At 43.3% G+C, this 27,556-nt stretch overlaps 1 protein-coding gene across 4 annotated transcripts in view; it reads right to left on the minus strand.

The window, feature by feature from the left end:
* Positions 1-3,100: 3,100 nt before the first annotated feature.
* Positions 3,101-27,556, minus strand: part of LOC131702968 (P2X purinoceptor 4-like) — a 31,052-nt gene continuing 6,596 nt past the window's right edge. Inside the window, exons 2-12 of one of the 4 annotated variants that reach the window (XR_009309627.1) lie at positions 21,236-21,383; positions 13,758-13,829; positions 11,661-11,733; positions 10,660-10,756; positions 7,567-7,647; positions 7,323-7,464; positions 4,969-5,105; positions 4,414-4,504; positions 4,002-4,062; positions 3,757-3,873; positions 3,101-3,325 (exon numbers count right to left, since the gene is read on the minus strand). Coding sequence is in view for 3 of the 4 variants with exons in the window: in XM_059005825.1 (XP_058861808.1) it covers positions 3,275-3,325; positions 3,757-3,873; positions 3,997-4,062; positions 4,414-4,504; positions 4,969-5,105; positions 7,323-7,464; positions 7,567-7,647; positions 10,660-10,756; positions 11,661-11,733; positions 13,758-13,829; positions 21,236-21,383 (1,075 nt within the window). In the remaining variant the exon portion in view is untranslated. Of the gene's footprint in view, positions 3,326-3,756; positions 3,874-3,996; positions 4,063-4,413; positions 4,505-4,968; positions 5,106-7,322; positions 7,465-7,566; positions 7,648-10,659; positions 10,757-11,660; positions 11,734-13,757; positions 13,830-21,235; positions 21,384-27,556 lie in introns of all 4 variants that reach the window. The other 3 variants (XM_059005825.1, XM_059005826.1, XM_059005827.1) reach the window with 3 other exon arrangements.

Consider the following 27,556-nt stretch of genomic DNA (forward strand, 5'->3'; position numbering starts at 1 on the left):
CTTATAAGGAGCGTGTTATTCACAGCAGTGTGAAATGGAGTGGTACTGTCTCTTATAAGGAGTGTGTTATTCCTAGCAGTGTGAAATGGACGCGTACTGTCTCTTATAAGGAGTGAGTTATTCACAGCAGTGTGAAATGGAGCAGTACTGTCTCTATAGGAGCCTGTTAATCACAGCAGTGTGAAATAGAGCGGTACTGTCTCTATAGGAGCGTGTTATTCACAGCAGTGTGAAATGGAGCGGTACTGTCTCTATAGGAGTGTGTTATTCACAGCAGTGTGAAATGGATTGGTACTGTCTCTATAGGAGTGTGTTATTCACAGCAGTGTGGAATGGAGTGGTACTGTCTCTTATAAGGAGTGTGTTATTCACAGCAGTGTGAAATGGACGCGTACTGTCTCTTATAAGGAGTGTGTTATTCACAGCAGTGTGAAATGGAGCGGTACTGTCTCTTATAAGGAGCGTGTTATTCACAGCAGTGTGAAATGGAGCGGTACTGTCTCTATAGGAGTGTGTTATTCACAGCAGTGTGAAATGGAGCGATACTGTCTCTTATAAGGAGTGTGTTATTCACAGCAGTGTGAAATGGAGCAGTACTGTCTCTTATAAGGAGTGTGTTATTCACAGCAGTGTGAAATGGAGCAGTACTGTCTCTTATAAGGAGTGTGTTATTCACAGCAGTGTGAAATGGAGCAGTACTGTCTCTATAGGAGTGTGTTATTCACAGCAGTGTGAAATGGAGCGGTACTGTCTCTTATAAGGAGCGTGTTATTCACAGCAGTGTGAAATGGAGCGGTACTGTCTCTTATAAGGAGTGAGTTATTCACAGCAGTGTGAAATGGAGCAGTACTGTTTCTATAGGAGTGTGTTATTCACAGCAGTGTGAAATGGAGCGGTACTGTCTCTTATAAGGAGCGTGTTATTCACAGCAGTGTGAAATGGAGTGGTACTGTCTCTTATAAGGAGTGTGTTATTCACAGCAGTGTGAAATGGAGCAGTACTGTCTCTATAGGAGTGTGTTATTCACAGCAGTGTGAAATGGAGCGGTACTGTCTCTTATAAGGAGCGTGTTATTCACAGCAGTGTGAAATGGAGCGGTACTGTCTCTTATAAGGAGTGAGTTATTCACAGCAGTGTGAAATGGAGCAGTACTGTTTCTATAGGAGTGTGTTATTCACAGCAGTGTGAAATGGAGCGGTACTGTCTCTTATAAGGAGCGTGTTATTCACAGCAGTGTGAAATGGAGTGGTACTGTCTCTTATAAGGAGTGTGTTATTCACAGCAGTGTGAAATGGAGCGGTACTGTCTCTTATAAGGAGTGTGTTATTCACAGCAGTGTGAAATGGAGCGGTACTGTCTCTTATAAGGAGTGTGTTATTCACAGCAGTGTGAAATGGAGCGGTACTGTCTCTATAGGAGTGTGTTATTCACAGCAGTGTGAAATGGAGTGGTACTGTCTCTTATAAGGAGTGTGTTATTCACAGCAGTGTGAAATGGAGCGGTACTGTCTCTTATCAGGAGTGTGTTATTCACAGCAGTGTGAAATGGAGCGGTACTGTCTCTATAGGAGCATGTTATTCACAGCAGTGTGAAATGGAGCGGTACTGTCTCTATAGGAGCCTGTTAATCACAGCAGTGTGAAATAGAGCGGTACTGTCTCTATAGGAGCGTGTTATTCACAGCAGTGTGAAATGGAGCGGTACTGTCTCTATAGGAGTGTGTTATTCACAGCAGTGTGAAATGGAGTGGTACTGTCTCTATAGGAGTGTGTTATTCACAGCAGTGTGGAATGGAGTGGTACTGTCTCTTATAAGGAGTGTGTTATTCACAGCAGTGTGAAATGGACGCGTACTGTCTCTTATAAGGAGTGAGTTATTCACAGCAGTGTGAAATGGAGCGGTACTGTCTCTTATAAGGAGCGTGTTATTCACAGCAGTGTGAAATGGAGCGGTACTGTCTCTATAGGAGTGTGTTATTCACAGCATTGTGAAATGGAGCGATACTGTCTTTTATAAGGAGTGTGTTATTCACAGCAGTGTGAAATGGAGCAGTACTGTCTCTTATAACGAGTGTGTTATTCACAGCAGTGTGAAATGGAGCGGTACTGTCTCTATAGGAGTGTGTTATTCACAGCAGTGTGAAATGGAGCGATACTGTCTCTTATAAGGAATGTGTTATTCACAGCAGTGTGAAATGGAGCAGTACTGTCTCTTATAAGGAGTGTGTTATTCACAGCAGTGTGAAATGGAGCAGTACTGTCTCTTATAAGGAGTGTGTTATTCACAGCAGTGTGAAATGGAGCAGTACTGTCTCTATAGGAGTGTGTTATTCACAGCAGTGTGAAATGGAGCAGTACTGTCTCTATAGGAGCGTGTTATTCACAGCAGTGTGAAATGGAGCAGTACTGTCTCTATAAGGAGCGTGTTATTCACAGCAGTGTGAAATGGAGCGGTACTGTCTCTATAGGAGTGTGTTATTCACAGCAGTGTGAAATGGAGCAGTACTGTCTCTTATAAGGAGTGTGTTATTCACAGCAGTGTGAAATGGAGCAGTACTGTCTCTTATAAGGAGTGTGTTATTCACAGCAGTGTGAAATGGAGCAGTACTGTCTCTATAGGAGTGTGTTATTCACAGCAGTGTGAAATGGAGCGGTACTGTCTCTATAGGAGCGTGTTATTCACAGCAGTGTGAAATGGAGCGGTACTGTCTTATAAGGAGTGTGTTATTCACAGCAGTGTGAAATGGAGCAGTACTGTCTCTTATAAGGAGTGTGTTATTTACAGCAGTGTGAAATGGAGCAGTACTGTCTCTTATAAGGAGTGTGTTATTCACAGCAGTGTGAAATGGAGCAGTACTGTCTCTTATAAGGAGCGTGTTATTCACAGCAGTGTGAAATTGAGCGGTACTGTCTCTATAGGAGTGTGTTATTCACAGCAGTGTGAAATGGAGCGGTACTGTCTCTTATAAGGAGTTTGTTATTCACAGCAGTGTGAAATGGAGCGGTACTGTCTCCTATAATGACAGTAAGCACTAGGTACTCAGAGCAATTCCTTACCCTGAGGCTTTTAAAAGGTCATTTTCCATTTACTGTATTTTGTTCATTTTTATTAATTTCAGCGTGATACAAAAGTGTTGCAAAGCATCAGTTTATGAAAACTGCTGTCAGAACAAAACTGAATTAACTATCTGCCTTTGATTAGCAATAAAAAATATACTGTGTGCACAATACATGTTAAAATAACAACAACAGCAATAAACACAGTATAAAAATGCACTAAGGGCTGGATTCACAATCCTGACCTTCTCTGTTGCTGACGTCTCTCATCTAAAAAAATAAGAAAATAAATACAGTATTTGTAAACCATGTGAACCATGAAAATCTCATCACCTCGATTTTTCTTTAAATTGAAATGCCCAGTATTTACCCGTTTTCTCCCAAATTTGGAATGCCCAATTTGATTGCTAACCTAGGCAGCTACCCACAAACCACCTGGGGCACTTTAGCCAATCGTTTATACTGTATGGTGGAGAGTGCTGTTGCCTGGTGAGATGAACTAATCCCAGCCAACTGGCAATTGCAAATGCAGCCACTAGACTGGCAACTACAGTACTAGATACAACCAAGATTCAAAACAGTGAGCTCTGGATCATATGACTAACCATGCAGTAGTGTCTTTACTAGGTGAGCCACTGCAGACCCCCAGCTAACCTTTTCTCATTAACTTCAATGTAGAAGCACTGGTAACCAGTCCTTACCTCTAACTGATATTCCACAGTTTCATATTTCTTCCCAGTATAGTAACTTTTGACCTCTTTTTTGCAGCAACTGGGATGAACGTAGTTTGCAAGGAGGAAGTCAACCACGATTATTGTCTGAAAGGTACGTAGAGGAAAATGACCTTCATGAGATCCACACTGATTTAAAACTGTGAATGCACTTTATACACAAAGACAGGGACGCATTAGCAGAATACATTGCAACTGTTTTAGACTCACCATACCGAAGTAGGCGAGTGTGGATCCAATGTATGTAATCAGCTTAATTAGACTGAATTTTCCAGCCTTTTGAAAAAAAAAAAAAATGTAAATGTTTATTATAATAATAAGTCTTTCATTGTGTCAGGACTCTAAACTAGGCTGAAGGTTTGAATGGGAAGGGGGGCTCACATTAAAACTGTCCGTCCTGAAAGAATCATCTTGAGCAGAGCAGTGACCTGTTTGAAGGACTGAAAGCTAATTAATAAATCCTATTCTGAATGCAATGCTCTAGGTTACATTTCAAAATAGTGGTTATGAAAGAAACATACTTTTCTTCACAGGACAGGTGTACTTGTTTCAGTGTACATATTCATGTGATAAATTGGTTTAATTTGATATGCACTAAACAGAGTTCAAACTAAGAGTCTTAATCACCTTTCCAGTCACCATGACATCAAACCGGATTCCATACACCTTGAACAATGTGCGCTCTTCCACTCCATTCTGTTTATAGTATCTTGCAAACCTGTAAATAAAGACCAGCAGATTGTTCTCTGGTATACAGTCCTGCCTGCCATACCCACAGGAATTATCAAGATGCAAATCCGTATCTATTATGGTTTTGTTCAATTCGCAGCAGTACAGCTGCAATTCAGCAAAGCTGAAATAAAAGGGATGATTTAACGGCATAATGTTGTTGCAAAGCGAGTGCGCTGTTATCCAGCTGCATCCCCTCAATGCCAGAATTAGGAGGTTTAAACTGGAACGCAACAGTTCCTGTGCCTGCCACGGGATGGCGCTCCAGCTCTAAGGCATTGTCACACTTTGAAACAACCAAGACAAATGGCAAAAAGTTTTCCCTGTGGCTGACAACTCAAGCCTACCAGTCAACAGTAAGCAATACCACCATCGCCAGCTCTAGCTAACAGTATATTAGACACTGGAAGCATACCCCTTCCCTCTAATACAAGACTGTACTCCTGCTCTGACCTGAAGCTGAAGCCAGGGAATAGGGTCTTCTTGTCGTTTTTCTCATCCAGTCTTCGAAAGCTGTACTCCGGGACACACTTGTGAAGCAGCCAATCCAGGTCACATTCCCAGTTAATCTGTATTGCTATCACTCCTCCCTGTAATTCAAGTGGAAGTACGATCACCCTCACAAACATGACCATGAGGTATAAGAGCATGTACAGAATAGGATAAAGTAATGGTAATGACTGACATGTGGACAGACAGAGACACCTCCATATAGCCCCACAATCTCATACTCCCAATAGCATGTGCTGAATAATGTGAATACCATGTTTCATTCTGGTTTGATAAGAGATTGTCCAGATATATGTAAAAATGTAAGTGAGACATATGGAGGTACGACTGCCTACACTGTATTCCCATTGCTGGGGATTCCTCTGCGAGGGATAGCAATGGGAATTTAAATGTAAAGACCATCAAATACAATTCCCTGCTGAAGTCTAATAATATGATGCAGAATATATCTAATACAATTCCCTGCTGAAGTATGATAATATGATGCAGAATATTTAGTACTTCTAGTTTTAAGGATACAAGATCCCCCACATTTAACCTGTAGAGAAGTAGATCAAATAAAAGTTATTGCAGATACTCAATTTATATTAAGAAACACATTTGTAGTTTAAATCAAGGATAATGTAATTAATTTAAACAAATCAGACGCACTGCGCTCAGCACAGCTGCAAGGTATGCTGGAACACTTGGAACACTGCTGACACAAAGAGCTTGCAAAAACAAGGTTCAGCTTCACAGCATGTTTAGGCAAGATATAAGACAGGCATTTGAGAAGAATTCAAGAGGATCCTCCATGAACACACACCAGCATTGTGTCGGATGCTCTCCCAGAGATTAGAGAACTCATTACTCATTCATTTCTGCTAATAACTAGAAGCCTGTAACAGGGGAAGTCTGTGCTGACTATCTGGCGCATGCGTGTTTCTGCAGGAAGAGGGCAGCAGTTTCGTAAGATCCGCCTGTCAGTCATGGCGATGACACGGAGAGGTGGGGAAGAGGGTGTGTTGGCTTTCCCTCTCTCTAAGTGGCTGAGAGGCGGGCCTTGGGGGATTGCTCGGCCCATAAGAACTGTGCTTGGTTGTGCATTCGGGTGGCCATGACAGAGGAAGCCCAGGGACGCTAGCTGAGGTGGCGAGCGTACACAAACACCAGGCAGGAACGCCAGTGGTAGAAGCAAGAAAAATAAAATCAGTCAAGCACGGCTGAGGAAGACAGCCAGCCTTAAACAAACAATTTATTAAAATCTCTGGTTACGTACCCGAGGGGACGAATGTAGAACTAGGGGAACCTTGGCCACCCTAGTGTATAGTGCACAGCGAAGCGTAGGACAAGATCCGAGCTGGCTGGCATAGCAGCAGTGGGGGGCTACATAAGCAGCACTTTTGTTTTGTAGTTTCATTACTGTGTTTTATTTTCCTTTTTCATTTCGCCTTTGGTTTTCATTATTATTTTTGAGCACCTGTGAGTGCACCTGCCTATACCTGTGTTGGTAACCTGTAGTCCTGATTACTACTGCCGGTATACAGGCCACAGACAACAGCGCCCTCTGCGGGCTAAAATAAATACAAAAGAAAATAAATAAAACTGGGCACCTGGGCAGTGTTTTCAAGTACAATCTTTGGTCTCCCGTGTCAGTGAATACCCTCACCCTTCCACAAAGCCACATTAATACTGATTAAGCTGCAGAAGTGTGACACTTGATTACTGGAATCAATAAAGGAAACAGGTTCAGTTCTGCTTCGATCCTTGTTGTGTGCACTCCTGCACACACAGATACAGACAGGATGTAGTTTCCTTACACCTGCATCACTCTATGATCCAAACAAGCATACTCTTCAGCACAAGAACAGGGGAACAGTAAGAAAATGAATAAGCATACTCTTCAGCACAAGAACAGGGGCACAGTAAGACAATGAATAAGCATACTCTTCAGCACAAGAACAGGGGAACAGTAAGAAAATGAATAAGCATACTCTTCAGCACAAGAACAGAGGCACAGTAAGAACATGAATAAGCATACTCTTCAGCACAAGAACAGGGGCACAGTAAGAAAATGAATAAGCATACTCTTCAGCACAAGAACAGAGGCACAGTAAGAAAATGAATAAGCATACTCTTCAGCACAAGAACAGGGGCACAGTAAGAAGCAAGTCAATGATCTCTCCTTTGAATTGCCTTCTGTTTTGTTTTCTCATTTCTCTACAATGAAATGTAGATGGTTGCAATTGGCAGCCCTGACCCTGGGAACAGAAGCCCTCTTGTGTGATTCTATGAAAAGAAAAGAACCAGGAATTAACCTTAACAGCCATTTCTGTGAAATTCTCCCCGGCTTCTTGGACAATATTTCCCAGGCGGAATATCGGGCAGTATGGGTCTGTCTTTCGGTTAAACATACACTGTTTTAGATAGGTTTCGTTCATATCCGGCAAGATGTTTCTCCTGTGAAAAATAAATAAATAAAATAAATAAATAAATAAATAAATGAATATAAAGGTGACATTATATTACTACAGTAAATTAGCTTGTAATCTAGAGCCTTACTTTGTGTAATTGAAGTTAATGAATCCAATGTTGTTTTTAATAAAGACGGTGAAGTTTTCTGCTGATTCCAAAACAGCAGGTCTAGGTAGAAAAAAGAATGACATTATTAACTGAGAATCATCTTTCATGCCCTTTGAGCCTTTATTATTAGGCAAACACTGACGAGTGGCTCCCATAGCCTATGCCTTTTATCATGTATTTTATAAGAAAGTGTAACATTATAAATATAAGCCATTAGGCACATCTGATTTGATCCCATCAGTGAACCCCCGACCATGCCATCCAGTTGACTCCTGTGCTATCTGTACGTACTCAGATCTTAATCAAGCAGCAGAGCTCTCTAGTGGACTCACTCAGAAAGAATCAGATTTTTTAAATATATATATATATATATATAAATAATTTTAATTATTTTACCCCTGATTTTCTCCCCAATTTAGAATGCCCAATCATTTTTTCCCCTCACCGCAGAAATTCCCCACACAGCTGCTCAGTTGAACTGAAGGTTCAGTGAGTGTCCTCCGATCCCATGACCGAGCCAGTTTCCTTTTCTACACCCAGGAACTAGAGAGAGGATGTCAGGGAACTACCGGCCTCTGGAGGACAAAGGCCAGCCCTGCAGGTGTCTGCCGAGCTCACTAGGCGTCTGGCCAGGAGGGTCCTGTGTAGCATGATGATGAGAAACAGTGTGCCGGGTTTGCCTCCCTAACCTGCAGGAGCACCAGAGCCACTGTGACACTCCCTCTGGAAACATCGCACAGCCAGGACCCGGACCTGTGCTCCTCTGACTATATGACTCACCTGCACATCACACACTGTGCTTGTACCAGCAACATCACACAGCCAGGACCCGGACCTATGCTCCCCTGACTATATGACTCAATCAAACAGCCAGGACCCAGACCTGTGCTCCCCTGACTATATGACTCACCTGCACATCACACACTGTGCTTGTACCAGGTGAGCCACTCTTGGACCCCCCTCAGAAACTGTATTCTAACTAAAATACAGACACCCCGTCAATTTACCAGACTATAAAAAATGATTTCCATTACACGAGAGTAGATGTTAAAACTTCATGCTGATTTGAACTCGGCTCTCGCCAAGATAAGCACCAACTAAGACGTAGCTTTACAGTAAACTAATGTGATCCATATGCGTCTCCATCCATTTACGTTTCCTTCCATATGATGATGTAGATATCCTTCTGTCTGGTATTAATGGCTGAAGTGTAATGCTGGCTCCAGGGATCAGCTTATTTTGCCTCCCTGGCGCATCAGCACACACAACGGCTGCGATGCTGGCTCCGGGGATCAACCAAAGTGCGGCCTCCCCAGCGCATCAGCATGACAACCGTCTGGATTGAGCTAAGTAGGGTACATCTCTGGGGTTTTCAAGTGGGCACCTTCCATCCTCAGTGTTTCGTCGACTAGCCCACGACACCTCAAGAGGGCTCGACGGTGATTCTGGCGTCCCAGCATCACCCCCCTCCGTCCCCCACTCAACTCAGCCCAGCTTACTTACCTGTCCCCAGCCAGAATCTTTCCGTCTCAACCACAGCCAGTTGCTGCTCCTCTCTGCTGCTTCAGATAAGTTCTTCACTGTGCGACGCAACTCTTGGCCACTGAATCCGACGTCTCTGAGAAACCGGGTTGTAGAGTGTGCCACAAATCCTCGACAACCCACTTCCACTGGGTAAACCCGAACTCTCCATCCTCGCTGTTCCGCTTCAGTGGCTAGTTCAGCATACCGCAGTTTCTTCCTCTCATACGCCTCATCTACAGCATCCTCCCATGGCACTGTTAACTCTACCAGGTGAACAAGGCGTGCTGATCCAGACCACAAGACAATATCTGGTCGAAGGTTAGTGGTGGCAATCTCAGGTGGAAAAATAAGCCGTTGACCAACATCTGCCAGCATATTCCAGTCTCTAGCAGCTTCCAGTTGTCCTGGGCGAGGATTGGTTTTAACACCTTTTCTTGGTGGTTGCTCTCCTGGGCGGAGGAATGTTGTCTTTTGTGTGTAATGTTTTGATGGAACAGGTGGCAACTTATTGGTCATGTTACGCTTGTCTTCCAATGCTAAGGCCAAACATCGCAGCACCTGGTCATGGCGCCAAGTAAACCGTCCTTGGCTAAGAGCCACCTTACATCCTGTCAAAATGTGCCTTAATGTTGCAGGTGATGAACACAAAGGACATGAGGGATCCTCTCCTACCCAGAGGTTTAGGTTCTGTGGTGATGGGAGAACATCATATGTTGACCTGATGAGGAAACTGATCCTGCTCTGTTCCATTGACCATAGGTCTTGCCAGCCAATCTTGCGTTGTTCCACACTCTCCCATCTCATCCATTCTCCCTGTTTGGCCTGGGAAATGGCCTTTATACACCTCATCCTCTCCTCCTGCTTTTGCACCTCGTTGACTACCAGCTTCCTTCTTTGAGCTGGGGCCGCCTTGTGCCATGTAGGAGGAGTTGAACTGAAACCAAGACCCCCTCTTCCATGCTGAACTTGCCCCATGATATCACCAATTCGAAGGGCATCCTTTGCATCTTCCACAGCTTTCTTTACCGCCCACTTTCTTCCAGTTTTCAACACAGGTGCTGCCTCCCTTACGCATTTATCGCGTGACTCTACTAATGTCATTTCCAATCTGACCTTGGCGCACTTAAACTCCTCGGTTAGAGCAGAGACTGGTAGCTGCAGTATTCCTTTACCATAAAGTCCCACTCTGCTGAGGCAGCGTGGAACTCCCAACCATTTCCTGATGTATGAACTGATTAAAGCTTCCAGCTTCTCTACTGTTGTCAAAGAAACCTCGTACACAGTCAGTGGCCACAGCAACCTCGGCAGTAGACCAAACTGAAAGCACCAGAGTTTTCATAGTATAGTATAGGGTGGTGCAAGCAGTCTGGTAAAGTGATTTTTTGGGGATAATAAACCCACATTCTGAAAGCAACCCATCCAGAGATCTATACACACAAGACGTTACGACTAACTGCAATTAGGAACAGATAGTACATGCTTAACTAAAGGCAATAACTTTTGAGTTTGTACAAAACGTACACACACTGTGATCTATAACACACATACTTGGAAGCATTCCTCATTCCCTCGATCGGACACCAGGCAAACACTTCACAGGTTTTTACTGATGAGTTAAATTCAACACATTGGCCAGTCGGATCCCCTGAGGATAAAAAAATAAATATTCTAAGCTTTAAAATCAGTTTACTAAGCTTTTTCACCACTATATTTTCTTCCTTTGAAAGGTCTCTAATGGTACTACTTGAATGATCTAAAAAGTGGCAGATTCACATACTCAACTATCTGATGTACTAAGATGTTTACTAAGATAGGTAAGTTAAGGAAACAATGATATAGGTGGGTATAGGAGCAGTGAAACTGGTTGGAAAATGTAGATTGTTTTAAAACCTTACCTTTAAATGATACCTTTAAGCCAGGCTTGTTTGGATGTAACTAACATTTAGAACACTGTGTATCTGGGAGTATTCCACTGTTTAATTTAACAATGGAATTGTGACAGGATGAAAACCCCTCACTTGTAAATCGTGTTTATTTGGGTTGAATTTTATTTTGTTAGTCTGTTTTGTACCGGTACTTGTTTTCATGAAAGTTCATTTTGAGCCTCAATGATCTGTTCATCTTCATGTGAATGCAGCTGGTTTAGCTGAATTGCTTAAATGATTGGTAATGTAGTCTGGATGCGCAGCCCTTTGAGCTGCTGCTAGTTCTGTTTTGGACTCATGGGAGAGGCTGGCTACCTGTGTGCGATCCTGCTCTGCTACAGAGAGCTATTTTGTTAGAAGTCTATTAGGTAACTTTTGTTTTTGAATGGTTAAAAGTATTTAGTTTTAGATTTCATTTAATAAACGTGTGCAGTGCTGTGCTGGAACTGCATCCTCTGACTCCTACTCCAGTGTATCAGCGCTTGCTACCATTCTGTCTTTGTCCAGCACGGTCAAGCCCTCACAGGAATAATCCTTGCCGTGGAGTTTTGCAGAATCTATATTCCATTCACACAAACGATAGCAGCTCAACTGAATCAAACACTAGAGCAAAAGATGACATACCATTACTCTTCTGGTTAGTATATTCCTTTGTGCAATCCTCATTTGAGCTGCATATTGTTCCAGAGTCTGGTCCCTAAAGAAGATGGAAAAGGGCTGTTTATGTACACATGCTGCATCATTGGACCTGTTTTTGTTATTTTTTTTAAGAACATGTAACATCAGACAAAAATTTTGAAAAACAGAAATCAAATCAAACCTGTTTATAAATCACTAAAAGTTTTGGAAGAATGCTGTGGAATTCACAATGGGCTGTCAAGTAAGTTAACACTGAATGAATGGCATGCTAATATACAGGCTAAAAACTGCATCTCATTATTTCTGACACTGGGAGAGGGACAATCAGAGCCGGATGCATAGGCAAAGTAGGCATGTGCCTACGGCCCGAACTCAAGGGGGGGCCCAAAATGTGTTTTTTTTTTTTTTTTTTTAACATATACAGATTTACGCCTAAACTGGAAAACAACACTCACTGAACTTGTATGCCAAAACACTGGCGATTTCTCTGCTCTTCTGGAGAAAAGGACATTTTATTTAATGAAGGAAGTCAAAACCCACTGGATCAACAAAAAAACAAAACAAAAAAAATAAGGAAACATTATTGCAGATTTTGCATGCAGTAAACTGTAACGTATTTGACTACACAACAATGTACAGGTATGTTTGTTTTTTACTATTTATTTTTGTGGACTATTATGGAGCTACCGTTAATGAACAAAAGCTTGAACACCCTTCTATATATTACCTATATATCAACTTCATATGGTGCTCCATGTTGCCTTTTTATTCACTAAATCATCCTGATTGTAATCTTGTTTTAAATCTGGCAAGCAGAGTCTCCAATAGAAATGTAGGAATGTGCTGTCACTCAGTTGTTGGGCGGGTCTAAAGTATTCAGAACGAATCAATGATAAATACAAGTCAAGAAGGCGGGACATTGCCCTGCAGCACAGGAAAATGTATTTATTATTATTTTTGTAGAAGCTTTTATTTTTTTTAATGTGAAAAGGGTAAAGTCAACGTGAATTGATTAACCATTTCCAGTTTTCCCGGTGTTTCAGTGTTTATTGGCTATCCACCGAAGAAGAAAAAAAAAATCAGAAGCCCTAATTACAGTGTTGTTGTATATAAACATGTAACATCTTTCATTCTATATCGCAGTTAAAGTAATGTAGGCCTATATTTGATATAGAAGCTTTGTACCGGGATAAAAAATAAATTTAAAAAAAGATTTTGTTCTACGAAGCGTCAGTAACTGGAATCTGTAAATTTGCTGTAAAATCTGCTTCAGCGAGTGACAGCTAAACAGTTCAAATAAGATACTAAAGGACTATGCTGTGCAAAAAGGAGCACAGCATTAACAATATGTAAGTTACATGCATAACGATTTCTGTTTAGTTTTCAAGTAGCCTAAAATGACAGGTAGATTAATGCAGTTTGCAATTATTGTGCTTTTAAAAATATTATAAATGATGATGTTTCTGTGACTTCATATTAGTTCAGTAAAATCATACATGTAATATAAAGCATTCTGTTAATGGTAAAGGCATATTTTATGTAAGGACTGGGAATCACCAACCTGCTTAATTGTGTTAAACTGTATTCCACAGACCGGGTTTGGTCTGTGGAAAAGGTGGCAACCCTAGGTGGAGCGCTAGTTATAAAGGCTATAGTGTATAGAGGTGTGTGCGTGTGTGTGTGTGTGTTTGTATGTATATGTGTGTGTGTGTGTATGTTTGTATGTATATGTGTGTGTGTGTGTGTGTATGTTTGTATGTATATGTGTGTGTGGCTGTTTGTTCAGTGGTAGGGGGCTCACAAGTGTATGCTTGCCTAGGGCACAGTGATGGCTTAATCCAGCCCTGGGAACGATTGTAAATGATTGGCTGGGAGGTGAGTCCATATATACGTATTTATTATTATTGATTTCTGAGCCGACGCCCTTATCCAGGGTGACTTACAATTGTTACATCGTATTATATTTACCTACAATTACATTTTTTACATTTTTTTTTTTACATACAATTACCTATTTATACAGTTTTTTATATACCTTTGCTAATATACAATATAGATGCCAGCATCTTTAAAAGTAGTTACCTCCAGACAGTTTCCTTGAGTTTGATTCTTTGTGACTACTGCATTAGTAACAACAAAAAAGGAGTCCTTCCCCTGTGGAAGAAAATGAGAATTGTAATACAAAGGAAATTAGGACATAACTGTCACTTTAAGCATTGGTAGAACCTTGGTGTCATCCCACTTAAATATCTGTCAGTTAACCTTTAATTACCTGTCAGTCACCCTATTTAAACCACAGTCAGCTTCCTAATTCTCATCTTGCTTTTCAGTTTGTGGTTAGCTAGCAGACCTGCAGACCCAATCTTAAAACAAACCTTTTGTTTTCAATCGGCTTAAAATGACTACTAACCCGATGCAGCTTTCGTTTTCATATGATTCAGATGAAGATTTTTTCACTCCTTCTGGCTGTCTGCCTGTAACAAATAATCCACCGACAAAACTCACAAAGAAATCCGGGAGTGATTGGGCTGCTTTATTTGTTTCATACTGCAATTCCATATCGGCAGAGCCAGTTTTTCCCCTCAAAAGTCACAACAGAAATCCAAGCTTGTCAGTTCACACTATGCCCCTGTAGTGCAAGCTTCACTCACTCATGATCCAGCTACTACAACCCCGCACTTTTCAATTTCATCTGATCCTTCGTCAGATTTGCATTATCAGATTTTTAACAATATGAAGCAACTCATAAATCCTCTTTCCACCTCAATTTCTACAGTATCTGATGCCTGGATGCGCTCGATATCAGGATCACTCGCTTGGAACCGGCAGCCATTACTTCCTCATCAGTAGCACCAGCAGCAGCACTCGTCTCTCCCGCTGCTTCAGCCACGCCCACTCCTGATCTCAAGCTGCCAATCTTCACTCTAGTGACTTCGACTAGTTCAGGATCCTCTTCTGCTTCAGTAGTTCATCGCCACTCTCTCTCTCCTCAATTGAGACGTAATATTATTGAAGGTAAAGATATTAATTTGGTCTCAATACTTATTCAAACCTCAGAATTTCTGGATCACAGGGTAGTAGACTGTGGAGATTTGTCTGTTCACGGATCCTTGGCTGTGTAAAAATCTTACTGTGACAGGATTGACCGAGGTTTGAGACAGTTTTAAAGTTCAAAAATAAAGTTTTTAATATACAAAAATAATCAAATAAATAGGCACGATGGCCATACAAAAAGGTTTCAAACACAAAATACAAACACAAAACAAAAACTTACAAAATAAAGTTTCCAGGCTGGGCGTTGCCACTGGAACAGAAAACACAGCACAAACAAAACACTCCTTCTCTTTCCAGAACTCTCTCTACAACTCCCCCCAGCCATGGCCTCTCCCCTGGCTTTTATTCCCTGTGGCCACATTCTCACATGTTTTCCTGGCAGGAATTTTAACCCCCTCCCTGCCAGTCCCAACCATGATCATAAAGACGGGGCAGTCCCCTGTCACATATCCCCCCCCTTATGCCAAGCACAACATGGCCTAAATGGCCACCTCCCCCTCAGTCTCAGTCCCGGAAGAGGGGGAAGCACAATGTCCATGGGGGCGGCCATGGTGGGACGTCCGGCACCACCCAATTCTTCGTGGCCGGCAGCTCCCTCTTCCGGGGCTCCGGCCACACACTATCTTGCCACGAAAGTGCCGCTGGGGGAGCTGGTCTCCTGACCTCCCTCCCCCTCTTCATGGCCGGCAACTCCCCTCCGTGGGGCTCCGGCCATAGTGTAGCGACCCCAGGCGAAGCAGGATCCCTGTCAACCCCAGGCGAAGCAGGATTCCCGAAGACCCCAGGCGACGGCAGCAGCAGCGGACCCTCAGGAGGCGACGGAAGCAGCAGCGGACCCTCGGGAGGCGGAGACGGGAACGACGGCCCGGCTCCCTCTGGTGGCGGAGGCGGGAACGGCGGCCCGGCTCCCTCTGGAGGCGGGAACAGCGGCCCGTCTCCCTCTGCTGGCGGAGGCGGGAACGGCGGCCCGGCTCCCTCTGGTGGCGGAGACGGGAACGGTGGCTCGTCTCCCTCTGGTGGCGGAGACGGGAACGGCGGCTCGTCTCCCTCTGCTGGCGGAGGCGGGAACGGCAACTCGTCTCCCTCTGCTGGCGGAGGCGGGAACGGCAACTCATCTCCCTCTGCTGGCGGAGGCGGGAACGGCAACTCGTCTCCCTCTGCTGGCGGAGGCGGGAACGGCAACTCGTCTCCCTTTGCTGGCGGAGGCGGAAACGGCAGCTCGTCTCCCTCTGCTGGCGGAGGCGGAAACGGCAGCTCGTCTCCCTTTGCTGGCGGAGGCGGGAACGGCAACTCGTCTCCCTCTGCTGGCGGAGACGGGAACAACAGCTCGTCTCCCTCTGCTGGCGGAGGCGGAAACAACAACTCGTCTCCCTCTGCTGGCGGAGGCGGGAACAGCAACTCGTCTCCCTCTGCTGGCGGAGGCGGGAACAGCAGCTCGTCTCCCTCTGCTGGCAGAGGCGGGAACGGCAACTCGTCTCCCTTTGCTGGCGGAGGCGGAAACGGCAGCTCGTCTCCCTTTGCTGGCGGAGGCGGAAACGGCAGCTCGTCTCCCTCTGCTGGCGGAGGCGGGAACGGCAACTCGTCTCCCTCTGCTGGCGGAGACGGGAACAACAGCTCGTCTCCCTCTGCTGGCGGAGGCGGAAACAACAACTCGTCTCCCTCTGCTGGCGGAGGCGGAAACGGCAGCTCGTCTCCCTCTGCTGGCGGAGGCGGGAACAGCAGCTCGTCTCCCTCTGCTGGCGGAGGCGGGAACAGCAGCGCGTCTCCCTCTGCTGGCGGAGGCGGAAACAGCAGCTCGTCTCCCTCTGCTGGCGGAGGCGGAAACAGAAGCTCGTCTCCCTCTGCTGGCGGAGGCGGGAACAGCAGCTCGTCTCCCTCTGCTGGCAGAGGCGGGAACAGCAGCTCGTCTCCCTCTGCTGGCGGAGGCGGGAACAGCAGCTCGTCTCCCTCTGCTGGCGGAGGCGGGAACAGCAGCTCGTCTCCCTCTGCTGGCGGAGGCGGAAACAGCAGCTCGTCTCCCTCTGCTGGCGGACCCTCGGGAGGCGACTCCTCCCCTTCTGGCTCTCGGAACGACGGCTCCTTCCCTTCTGGCTCTCGGGACGGCGGCAGCAGGGGAACCAGCAGGCATGCTCCTTCTGCTGGTGACGGTGATGGAGGCAAAACCAACAGGAACTCTCCCTCTGCTGGTGGACACCTGGACTGTGGACGTTGGGCCTTCCCCCTCTTGGGCTCTGGACGCACCGACTCCCCCCTCTTGGGCGCAGGACGCACCGACTCCCCCCTCTTGGGCGCAGGACGTTCGGGCTCCTCCCACTCAGGCGCAGGACGTTCGGGCTCCTCCCACTCAGGCGCAGGACGTTCGGGCTCCTCCCACTCAGGCACAGGACATTCGGGCTCCTCCCACTCCAGGTCTGTGTCCGGTAACACCTCCGGGCAGTGGTGCTCCTCATGCCCCCAAGACCCCAAGCGACGGCAGCAGCGGCGGACCCTCTGGAGGCGACGGCAGCAGCAGCGGACCCTCAGGAGGCGACGGAAGCAGCAGCGGACCCTCGGGAGGCGGAGACGGGAACGACGGCCCGGCTCCCTCTGGTGGCGGAGGCGGGAACGGCGGCCCGGCTCCCTCTGGTGGCGGAGGCGGGAACGGCGGCCCGGCTCCCTCTGGCAATGCTCAGGAAAGAGGTGATGTTGACTGGATCGCCACTGTGTTGTGTGATGTGGCCACTTTGGCAGAAACTGTATGGGAATGTGAGACTACAGCCCAACTACAGACGACTGAGGACATCAGAGATGCACAGAAAGGGGACCCAGTTATCAGTAGAGTGCTAGCCTTAAAGCTGCAGAACAATGTCCTGAAGAATAAGGAAAGGCAAAAAGAACCTGCAACAGTAAGACATCTACCGAGAGAGTGGCCTCACTTGCAAGTGGACAAGAATGGAATACTTTGCCGCAAACAGCAACAAAACTTCAAATGGTCCTGCCAGAGAAGTATAAGATGGTAGTCTTCAAGCAACTTCATGAGAAGATGGGGCACTTGGGAGCTGACAGGATGCTTGCTTTAGCCAGAGATCGTTACTATTGGCCGAAAATGAGAGAAGAAATCGAGCACTACATAACTAAAGTGTGTAGATGTCTAAAACAAAAGAAACCAAATTGAACAACAAGAACTCCGCTACAAAGTATTGTAACCACTGCACCGTTCGAGATGATCTCCATTGATTACCTGCACTTAGAAAGAAGCAAAGGTGGATATGAATATATTCTAGTCATTGTAGATCATTTTACCAAGTTTGCTCAGGCCTATGCAACATCAAACAAATCTGGAAAGACTGCAGCACAGAAAATATTCAATGATTTCATCCTGAGATTTGGATTCCCATTGAAAATCCATCACGACCAGGAAAGGGAGTTTGAAAATGAGCTCTTCAGGAAACTGCAAGAATACAGTGGGATACTTAACTCAAGGACAAGTCCCTACCACCCTCAAGCGAACCCTGCAGAATGTTTTAACCGGACATTACTGAGCATGTTGCGGATATTAGAAGAAGTCCAGAAGTCGAACTGGAAGGATTACCTCAATAAAGTGGTCCATGCCTATAATTCTACTGTCCACGAGGCAACTGGATTTTCCCCGTTTTTTCTGCTCTTTGGCCGAGAACCAAAGCTACCAATCAACCTGTTTTTCCAAGAGAACAAGAAATGGAAAAGCAGGCCCATGAAAGTTATGCAGAAAAGTGCAAAACAGCTATGCAGGAAGCCTATGAGATTGTGTCTAAAAACTTTAAAAAATCTGCAGTACGTGGAAACAAGTATTACAATCGGCGAGCCTGGAGTTCAGTTCTGGAATCAGGAGATCACGTGCTGGTAAGAAATTTGTCTGAGAGAGGAGGACCTGGGACGTTACGTGCACACTGGGAAGATAAGATACATGCAGTGAAAAAAGAAGAGGGACAGACAGTCCAGTGTATGAGGTTGAGCCATTAGAAGGAAGTGGGAGAATAAGAGTTCTGCACAGAAACTTGCTAATGCCCTGTCCATATCTTGTAGATGGTCAGATCAGTAGTAACGCACAGCCAAAACAAAAACCCCTCAGTCAAAAGAAAAAAAACACCCCGGCGCAGAGACTATACTGTTTCAGTGAATCAGGAAAATTCTGAAAGCTTGGGTGAAGAACCATATGGTTTCTTTATAACAGCACCTAGAACTGTTACAAGAGAAGAAACAAACTTCAGATGTAACAGACAATCTGTGTGAGTGAGACAGCCATGAATGCTGTATACCTACGATCGTTTAGGGGAACCTACCTATCGACCTGCTGACCAGAGAGTACACAGTGAGATGGAGGGACCTGCAATGCTTAGAAGGAAACCTGTACCGATTGTTTGGGCTCCACCGAGACGCCACCCAAGTCTGGTCACTTCTGCTTGGTAGGCCAAGGATGCTGAACAAAGGACTCAGAGACTGTTAAATGTTTCATGTTCTTGTTAAAAAAAATGTTAAAGTTAAATAACAAAAGTTATGTGTGGACCATTAAGGTATTTTAAACTACATGTTTATTTACAATGCCTGACTGACAGTTAGTGTAGTTTTGAAGTAATTGTCTATTTACAGTCCCTAGTAACTACTGGGTTAGACTACCAGAGTATAACTGAACACAAAAGTGACACCTGTTCTTCAGTGAGTTAAAGATACAGAGTACTAGTACAGTTGATGGAATTTTGATTGGTACTATTCAAGTATTTGTGATCGAAATGAAAAGTGGCATGTACATGTTTAAAACCAGAGAAAAAAGGAGTGAAATGGTAGATGTCATGCCTGTCTCATCATTTTTGTTGGTTGGCCAACCAGCATAACTGTAGGCTAATTTAAACTCCTGAAAAACAAGAAAAATAGGACAGTTTTACTATTTCTTGTATTTATGCCATAAGTATTGAGATGAAAGGTGTAAAATGTAATCTTTGAAAAAGAAAACTTGCCACACACCACTTTAAGGTTAAATTGTTTATTACTGTTAATAAAATGTTTTGACAACATTTTTTTTTTCTTAGTACGGGAGGGTGTTGAGCCCTAGAAAATGCTGGGAATAAAAATATGAACGTTGGGCATTAGTTGATGCATTTAAAACCTTCATGCAGAAAACCAAAGGCACATACAATACCTGCTGTTTATAGTAGCCAGAGTCAAATTAGTTTGTAATGGAGCACTGTACCTTTAAGATGTAGACAGTTTTGAACGTGGGGAGGTGGAAGGTCACAGTGTGAAAGGTAGAGGAAAAGAAAAAATACAAACAAAACAAAAAGAAGACAAAAAAAGAAAAAGGTGTGCACGTGTGATAACAGTGAACTGCTATTAAAAAATAAAGAAAATACAACTGAAAATGCTAGATCTGTGTGTAGAAAAAAACCTGAGTTGTATGTACGAAAGAAGTGATACGCCTTGCTTTGTTAAAAACCGATTGGGACCGTGGCTTAATAAAGTTGCAAGTAGAAGAAGAAAGCGGGCTGCTGCTTGTTTCTTTTAAGGGTGCAACATTACCGGTCTTGGAGGTCGATCGGTTCAGCCTCACCTCAGCGAGGGCGGTTCTCGAGTAGTCGAGGGGAGCCCCTCTTCTGTTGCTAAAGCCACAAGCACTTTGTCTTTATTTTAGTAGTCCCTTTACGCAGGCCTGGCTCCTGCCTCATGAAGTGTTTATTATTTAGAGCAATAAACAAATGAGGACCAATTAGATGTTGTTTCATGAAGCAGAATATTGAATTAACTGTATGGTGATGAAAGTAAAGGCACTCTGATGATCGATTTTAATATCAGTGAGAAGGAATTCAAGTGTAGCGGATAGGAGCGCAGAACCCAGGGGATCCTTTTTCTAGTCCAGCAATACTTGATTATTATTATTTATTTCTTAGCAGACGCCCTTATCCAACTTATAATTGTTACAAGATACCACATTATTATTTACATATTATTTTTACATATAATTCCCCATTTATACAGTTGGGTTTTTACTGGAGCAATCTAGGTAAAGTACCTTGCTCAAGGGTACAGCAGCAGTGTCCCCCCCCTGGGATTGAACCCATGACCCTCCAGTCAAGAGTCCAGAGCCCTAACCACTACTCCATACTGCTGCAGTAATCTGTGGTTATATAAAGTAGCCATTGTTTGTGAATGGAGGTGAACACAGGGGAGGTGTGCTGTAAGCTGCTCCTGTGAAAGAAAGACAAATAACATTGGTTTCATTCCTATTTACAATAGTGCGAGTCTGTGCAGAGTTGGCTGTTCACACAATCATAGCTTGCCTGAGCAGCATTTATCACGGTTTTCATTATGTTCTTTTTATGTTTGCTTTTCTTTGTAGCTCTTTTGAGTTTGATCATATTAGCTCGCTGCACATGTAATGTTTGTACTTTGTTCTATGAGAAACTCATAGTAATAATTGTGTAGAATTGCTGCACCTTATACCATAGTATCAGTAAAGTTTGTCAACGTGACGAGGTATTCTGTTAGCATGTTACCTGTGATAAACTACTGTGATCGACGACATCCCATAATACTATCTCCAGCTCAGAGTCATTGGTAACTGCCACGCCCTTCACTTTCGCGGTCACCGAGCTGACAAGGTGACTGTTTTCCTGGTATTCCTTTTTCCAAAACAGGATGACACTGCCGAGTTCAAACACAGTGTTAGCAGAGAGAACGGATAGAGAAAAAACAGCATGACACTGTCGATGTGCAAACACAGTGTTTGCAGAGATAATGGATAGAGAAAAAACAGCATGACACTGCCGAGTTCAAACACAGTGTTAGCAGAGAAGACAGATAGAGAGAAAAAACAGCATGGCACTGTCGATGTGCAAACACAGTGTTAGCAGAGAGAATGGATAGAGAAAAAACAGCATGACACTGCTGAGGTGCAAACACAGTGTTAGCAGAGAGAATGGATAGAGAAAAAACAGCATGACACTGTCGATGTGCAAACACAGTGTTTGCAGAGAGAATGGATAGAGAAAAAACAGCATGACACTGCCGAGTTCAAACACAGTGTTAGCAGAGAAGACAGATAGAGAAAAAACAGCATGACACTGCCGAGGTGCAAACACAGTGTTAGCAGAGAAAATGGATAGAGAAAAAACAGCATGACACTGTCGATGTGCAAACACAGTGTTTGCAGAGAGAATGGATAGAGAAAAAACAGCATGACACTGCCGAGTTCAAACACAATGTTAGCAGAGAAGACAGATAGAGAGAAAAAACAGCATGACACTGTCGATGTGCAAACACAGTGTTAGCAGAGAGAATGGATAGAGAAAAAACAGCATGACACTGCTGAGGTGCAAACACAGTGTTAGCAGAGAGAATGGATAGAGAAAAAACAGCATGACACTGTCGATGTGCAAACACAGTGTTTGCAAAGAGAATGGATAGAGAAAAAACAGCATGACACTGCCGAGTTCAAACACAGTGTTAGCAGAGAAGACAGATAGAGAAAAAACAGCATGACACTGCCGAGGTGCAAACACAGTGTTAGCAGAGAAGACAGATAGAGAGAAAAAACAGCATGACACTGTCGATGTGCAAACACAGTGTTAGCAGAGAGAATGGATAGAGAAAAAACAGCATGACACTGTCGATGTGCAAACACAGTGTTTGCAGAGAGAATGGATAGAGAAAAAAAACAGCATGACACTGCCGAGGTGCAAACACAGTGTTAGCAGAGAAGACAGATAGAGAGAAAAAACAGCATGACACTGCCGAGTTCAAACACAGTGTTAGCAGAGAGAATGGATAGAGAAAAAACAGCATGACACTGTCGATGTGCAAACACAGTGTTTGCAGAGAGAATGGATAGAGAAAAAAAAACAGCATGACACTGCCGAGGTGCAAACACAGTGTTAGCAGAGAAGACAGATAGAGAAAAAACAGCATGACACTGCCGAGTTCAAACAAAGTGTTAGCAGAGAAGACAGATGGAGAAAAAACAGCATGACACTGCCGAGTTCAAACACAGTGTTAGCAGAGAGAATGGATAGAGAAAAAACAGCATGACAAATGTATTTATTTAACCAGTACAGAACTCTTGATATATACTTCTCGTTTACAAATTAAATCCTGGCAACATTACAAAATTAATGGCAAAAAAGACATCAATTCAAACAAGACAAAAACAAAAACAAAGACAAAAACAACTAAAACAGTCATAAAAACATAAATACAAAATATAAGCATAAAACTTCAAACAGATTTACATGATCCTGCCCAGAGTCAATATTTATAGGATTTACAAGCCTGGTAATATAATAAATATTTCGGAGTGATTTAAAAACGTATTGTGAAGAGGCTGCTTTTATGTTAGAAGAATGAATTCCAGAGATCAGATGCCTGATACACAACAGCACATTGGCCTGTATTATATCTCAATTTAGGGATTTTAAAAGTAGGCACATTCAGCCTGATCTTCAGAAGGCACATTTTTAGAGAGAAAATCGAGGTCACAATGCATTTGCACTGCAAGTTTTATTTTTTATTTTTTTTTTGCCACCAAATTATACATCTTTGTTTTCAACAGGGGCAGGTTCATTTCTCCCACTTGAAAATAATTTTGCAACTTCTGCTTCGGGCCCCCTAACTTTTGGCCCCATAACTTCTCATCAGGGATGCTTGAAATCTGTTTGCTGCGGGAAGATTTTTTATCTAGCCAGATATTGCATGTTTTTAAATTTTGTGGGGAAAGTCAGTTTTTGGCAACATACGCAAGACAGTGATGAACACCACTGAATTAGCTTTACCTTTACATACTTTATATTTAAAATATTTGTGGGTGAGCATTGTAGAAGGTGTACATGGTAGCTTACTATCAATCAAACTGCTGTTTTGGTTGCACGCAGTATGAATGATTGGAGATGTAACCAATCAATCTGCAGTGTGTACAAGACTGTACAAGTGAGCGGGAGTTTTAATTTTTGATGAAGAGTCGTGGTTAAGAAGACTGGCCTGGCCTGCATCAGGAGATAAAAACTGCTTGTAACAGGGGAGATCTGTACTGACTGTCTGGCGCATGCATGGTTCTGCAGGAAGAGGGCAGCAGCCTCGTAAGATCCGCCTGTCAGTCATGGCGATGACACAGAGAGTTGGGGAAGAGGGTGTGTTGGCTTTCCCTCTCTCTGAGTGGCTGAGAGGCGGGCCTTGGTGGATTGCTCAGCCCATAAGTACTGCGCTTGGTTATGCATTCGGGTGGCCGTGATTGGGAATACACAGAGATGGTTCTAAGCAGGACAACAAGAAGTTTAAAGTGCAGATTGTTTCTGTACAGCGGAGCGTGGAAACTGGATACGTTCCGAGCACACAGAAACATTATGAAGCCCAAAGTCTCAGCATGTAAGAACAAGGCCATCGTTCCAGTTCAAGGGAGCACAAATTGTATTTTGGCTTACCATGTCAGCATGCCAAGCGGTCCCCTCGAAACGTATAAATCCATGTAGATAACAAAATGTAATACTGTGACAGAAATATGAGTTTTGGTTGTAAATCTCCCTCCCGACGTGTTGGGAACGTTGCTGGCCTGACAGTTCTTTCCCCATGCCGGGAAGTCAGTCAGTCTGGAAGAAGGCGAGACTCCGTTGCAGGAACGTATTGACCCGGAAGGGAAACGAGGTAGCAGCTGCAGCCAGTAGAGACAGCTGCAGTTGTTTACCAAGGGGTCATGCGTGATAGCATAAAGGGGACGGAGGATCGTAAATCTTTTCCTTCGCTTGCTTCAGAGTGACAAGGAACTGGAAGGACCAGGAGAGATCCCCAATTGAATTGTATTAGAGAAAAGAGTTTGTGAGTGTTTTGTTTGTTTGTAGCGCTGTTAGTTATTGTCTTTTGTTTTGTAAATTCACTAGACGACTAACATGTCTCCGGAGCTGTCGCCTTGGGCCAGCACTACCTGGAGCAACAACACCACAGTCACTGTTTATTGTTATCACCCACCCCGAGCACTACTGCACGCACCTGGACTGGTGACCGTGTTAGTATTATTGTGGGGCGGATAACGTGTTATTATTATTTGGTCTGCACACCATTATAATTGTTTCCTTCCGTGCTTTACACATTGGTGTATATTGCTGGAGGATTATTGTTTTTTCCGCCAGACCAGGAGTTTACAAATAAAAGAAACCCCTTTTTCTAAACCGGATTACAGTTTCCTTTGTGTGGTTATTTCTGCACTGCATCACCTCTGCACCTGTTTCTAATCAGCAGCCACTTTGTCACAAATACCTAGAATGGTAGCCTAACTGTCATCTCAGAAGCATCAAGATGAGGTTTTTAAATTTGCTTTGGGTTTTACAGAAGAAATAATAATAATAATAATAATAATAATAATAATAATAATAATAATAATAATAATAATAATAATAATAATAATAAACAGATTTTAATTTTATTTTTTTCTGCCCTGGCTGTCTTTGCCTGCCTTTTCGCATGTTACCACCTTGTTTCCGCCCCTTCAAAATGTCACACATACCGGCTGGGGATTGGTCAACAGCTGATTTCATGTTGTATTCGGCGGTCCCTCCAGTCCTGCTCATTTCGCAGATTGGAAATGGCTTTTTTGGTTTCGGGATTAAGAAAATGCGATATGGAAACTCGCGATATTATCGCATAAACAATCTTTCGCAAGAGTGATCAGGGTTTGATTTGGTTTGGCCCTTGTTAGAATTGGCACTGCTCAAAACAACCGATGAAGTAACCTACACAGATAATAATGCATATAACAGCAATATACACCCGTACCTGAAACTGTGGAAGATACAGTATATGACGCGATTGAAAATATGAGACAAGTTTTCTGATGTAAATGTAGCAGGTAAGACAACTGCTACTAACAACCTAATTGCGTGTTAATTGAAACTGATTTAATGTACCTTATAAAAGCTGTGTTCCATTGACTGCTCTTGACCGCAACGCTGTTTTTCGATCAGGACTGCCAGCGAGTTCCTTTGTTACTCTTCAGAGAAGGGCGATCAGGGAAACTCCGTGTCCACGGTAATTCAACTCGCCGAGGAGTGTGACCGCCACTGTTTCTTGTATCATGATTTGATTAAAGGGTTTCGCTTTGTTTATTTTAGCTCTTTTTTACTGTCTATGCGGTTTTGACCTGTAGTTATCCGAACCGCATTTTGTGTAGTACTAAACTGATTTAGCGCTTGCTTCTGTTGCCCATCCTGCCGTTGTATACGTACTGCAATATTACTAACCATAGCTAACACTAAGGAATTCTTCCTGGGCCTCTGCCAGCATGGTAGGGTGATTTTGGAGGGGTGAGTTGTTTTGTTTGGAATTATATTTTGTTTTTTTACATTTATTGCACAATTATGGTTTGTTTTGTATTCACCTTGGTCTTCTGTATTTTCTTTTTGTTATAGAGAATTGTGTTGTTGTAATTACCTGTCTGGTTTTGATATATATGCACTTGTAGTTTGAATACTATTTTTCTTTTTTAGTTTGCCCCTCTATGAGCACACGCTGGGAGAGATCCAGTGGTTTAAAATTAAGGTGTGCCTTGTGCTTATCATCTATTGTATTAGTTGAATCCTTAAGCACATGCTTGTTGGCCATCGTGTGGCAGTTTTCGGTATTGCATCTATCAGTCATTTTCTATACATAGTTCTGCATTCATTGTTGATCTTGTTTTAGTTTAATATTTCTTTTGTAATAAAACATTCTAAACTGCATTCTTGTCTGCTGGCTCATTTAATTGAGGGGGGGGCTGTTGTAGAAACTTGGTAACATTTGCTTATGTGTCTAGTCCTATAGGGTATCCCTCCAGCTCTATAATATAAAACTCTATATTAGGGGGTGGCGTACTCAGATTAGCTTTTAGGGGTGCAGTGAGGGGGGGGGGAGAGTCACAGTGCGTCCGCTACATATATGTGCTAGATAAAGACATTAGCATTGATTAGAGTTTGAAGGGCATCTGCTTTGAAATCTATCACACCAAAGTTATTTCTAAAAAGTGATATGCCTGCACAATGACTTTTTGCTGCACTGTAATTATAATGCTGCCATGGGGGGGGGATGTTGTGATTTATATTGTTATAATGCTATAATTGTAAACACATTGTTGTTGTTTAAGTCCTATTGAAAATAATATATTTCCATGTTTCATAACAATATAAGAATTTATTTTTTTAAACTATAGCAAAGTAATTTTATCTAAATTACTTATTTGAGGGCTGAGAATGGAAAATTTGGAAATTGCCAAAATAAATGGGCAGCTGGACGGTTAATGTAATACTTCCATATGAGTGCACACAGTTTGAAATCTGTATTTAGTGCATTTCTGATTATTGGATGTCCACACGTGGGTGCTGATGTGTAGACTGCATTGTGTTTCACTGGGCTTTGGCCTGACTTCAATGACAATGGCTCAGCTAGTATATTCATTACTTTATGTTTTCTGTAGAGGAGATAGGGAGTCAGACCCGAAGCTGGCTGAAACCATTGGAATGGTTTATTTTACAGGTACGTTGTTCTCCTGTTTATTTTTGTTGTTTACATTAAATGAGTAGTAGTGTTAAATATTTTATGAAACTGTTAGAAAAATAAGGTTCAATGTAAATGATAAAACATGCAATAATGTGTTTTCTGAGAAATGTATTTTATTTCAGCATGCTATCTCTAAATATAATTGTATTTTGTATTACTGCATGATTGGGAAGGAGGGATAGGGAGTAATAAATGAAGCTGGTTGAAACCATTTGGATTCTTTATTTTAAAGTTACTGCATGAGTGGGAACGGCTGCAAGAACTGCCTTCAATAAACCGTCTATTGGAGAACCTGAGGATTCCCT

The sequence above is a fragment of the Acipenser ruthenus genome, chromosome 32 (genome assembly GCF_902713425.1).
Source record: "Acipenser ruthenus chromosome 32, fAciRut3.2 maternal haplotype, whole genome shotgun sequence".
Classification (NCBI taxonomy): domain Eukaryota; kingdom Metazoa; phylum Chordata; class Actinopteri; order Acipenseriformes; family Acipenseridae; genus Acipenser; species Acipenser ruthenus.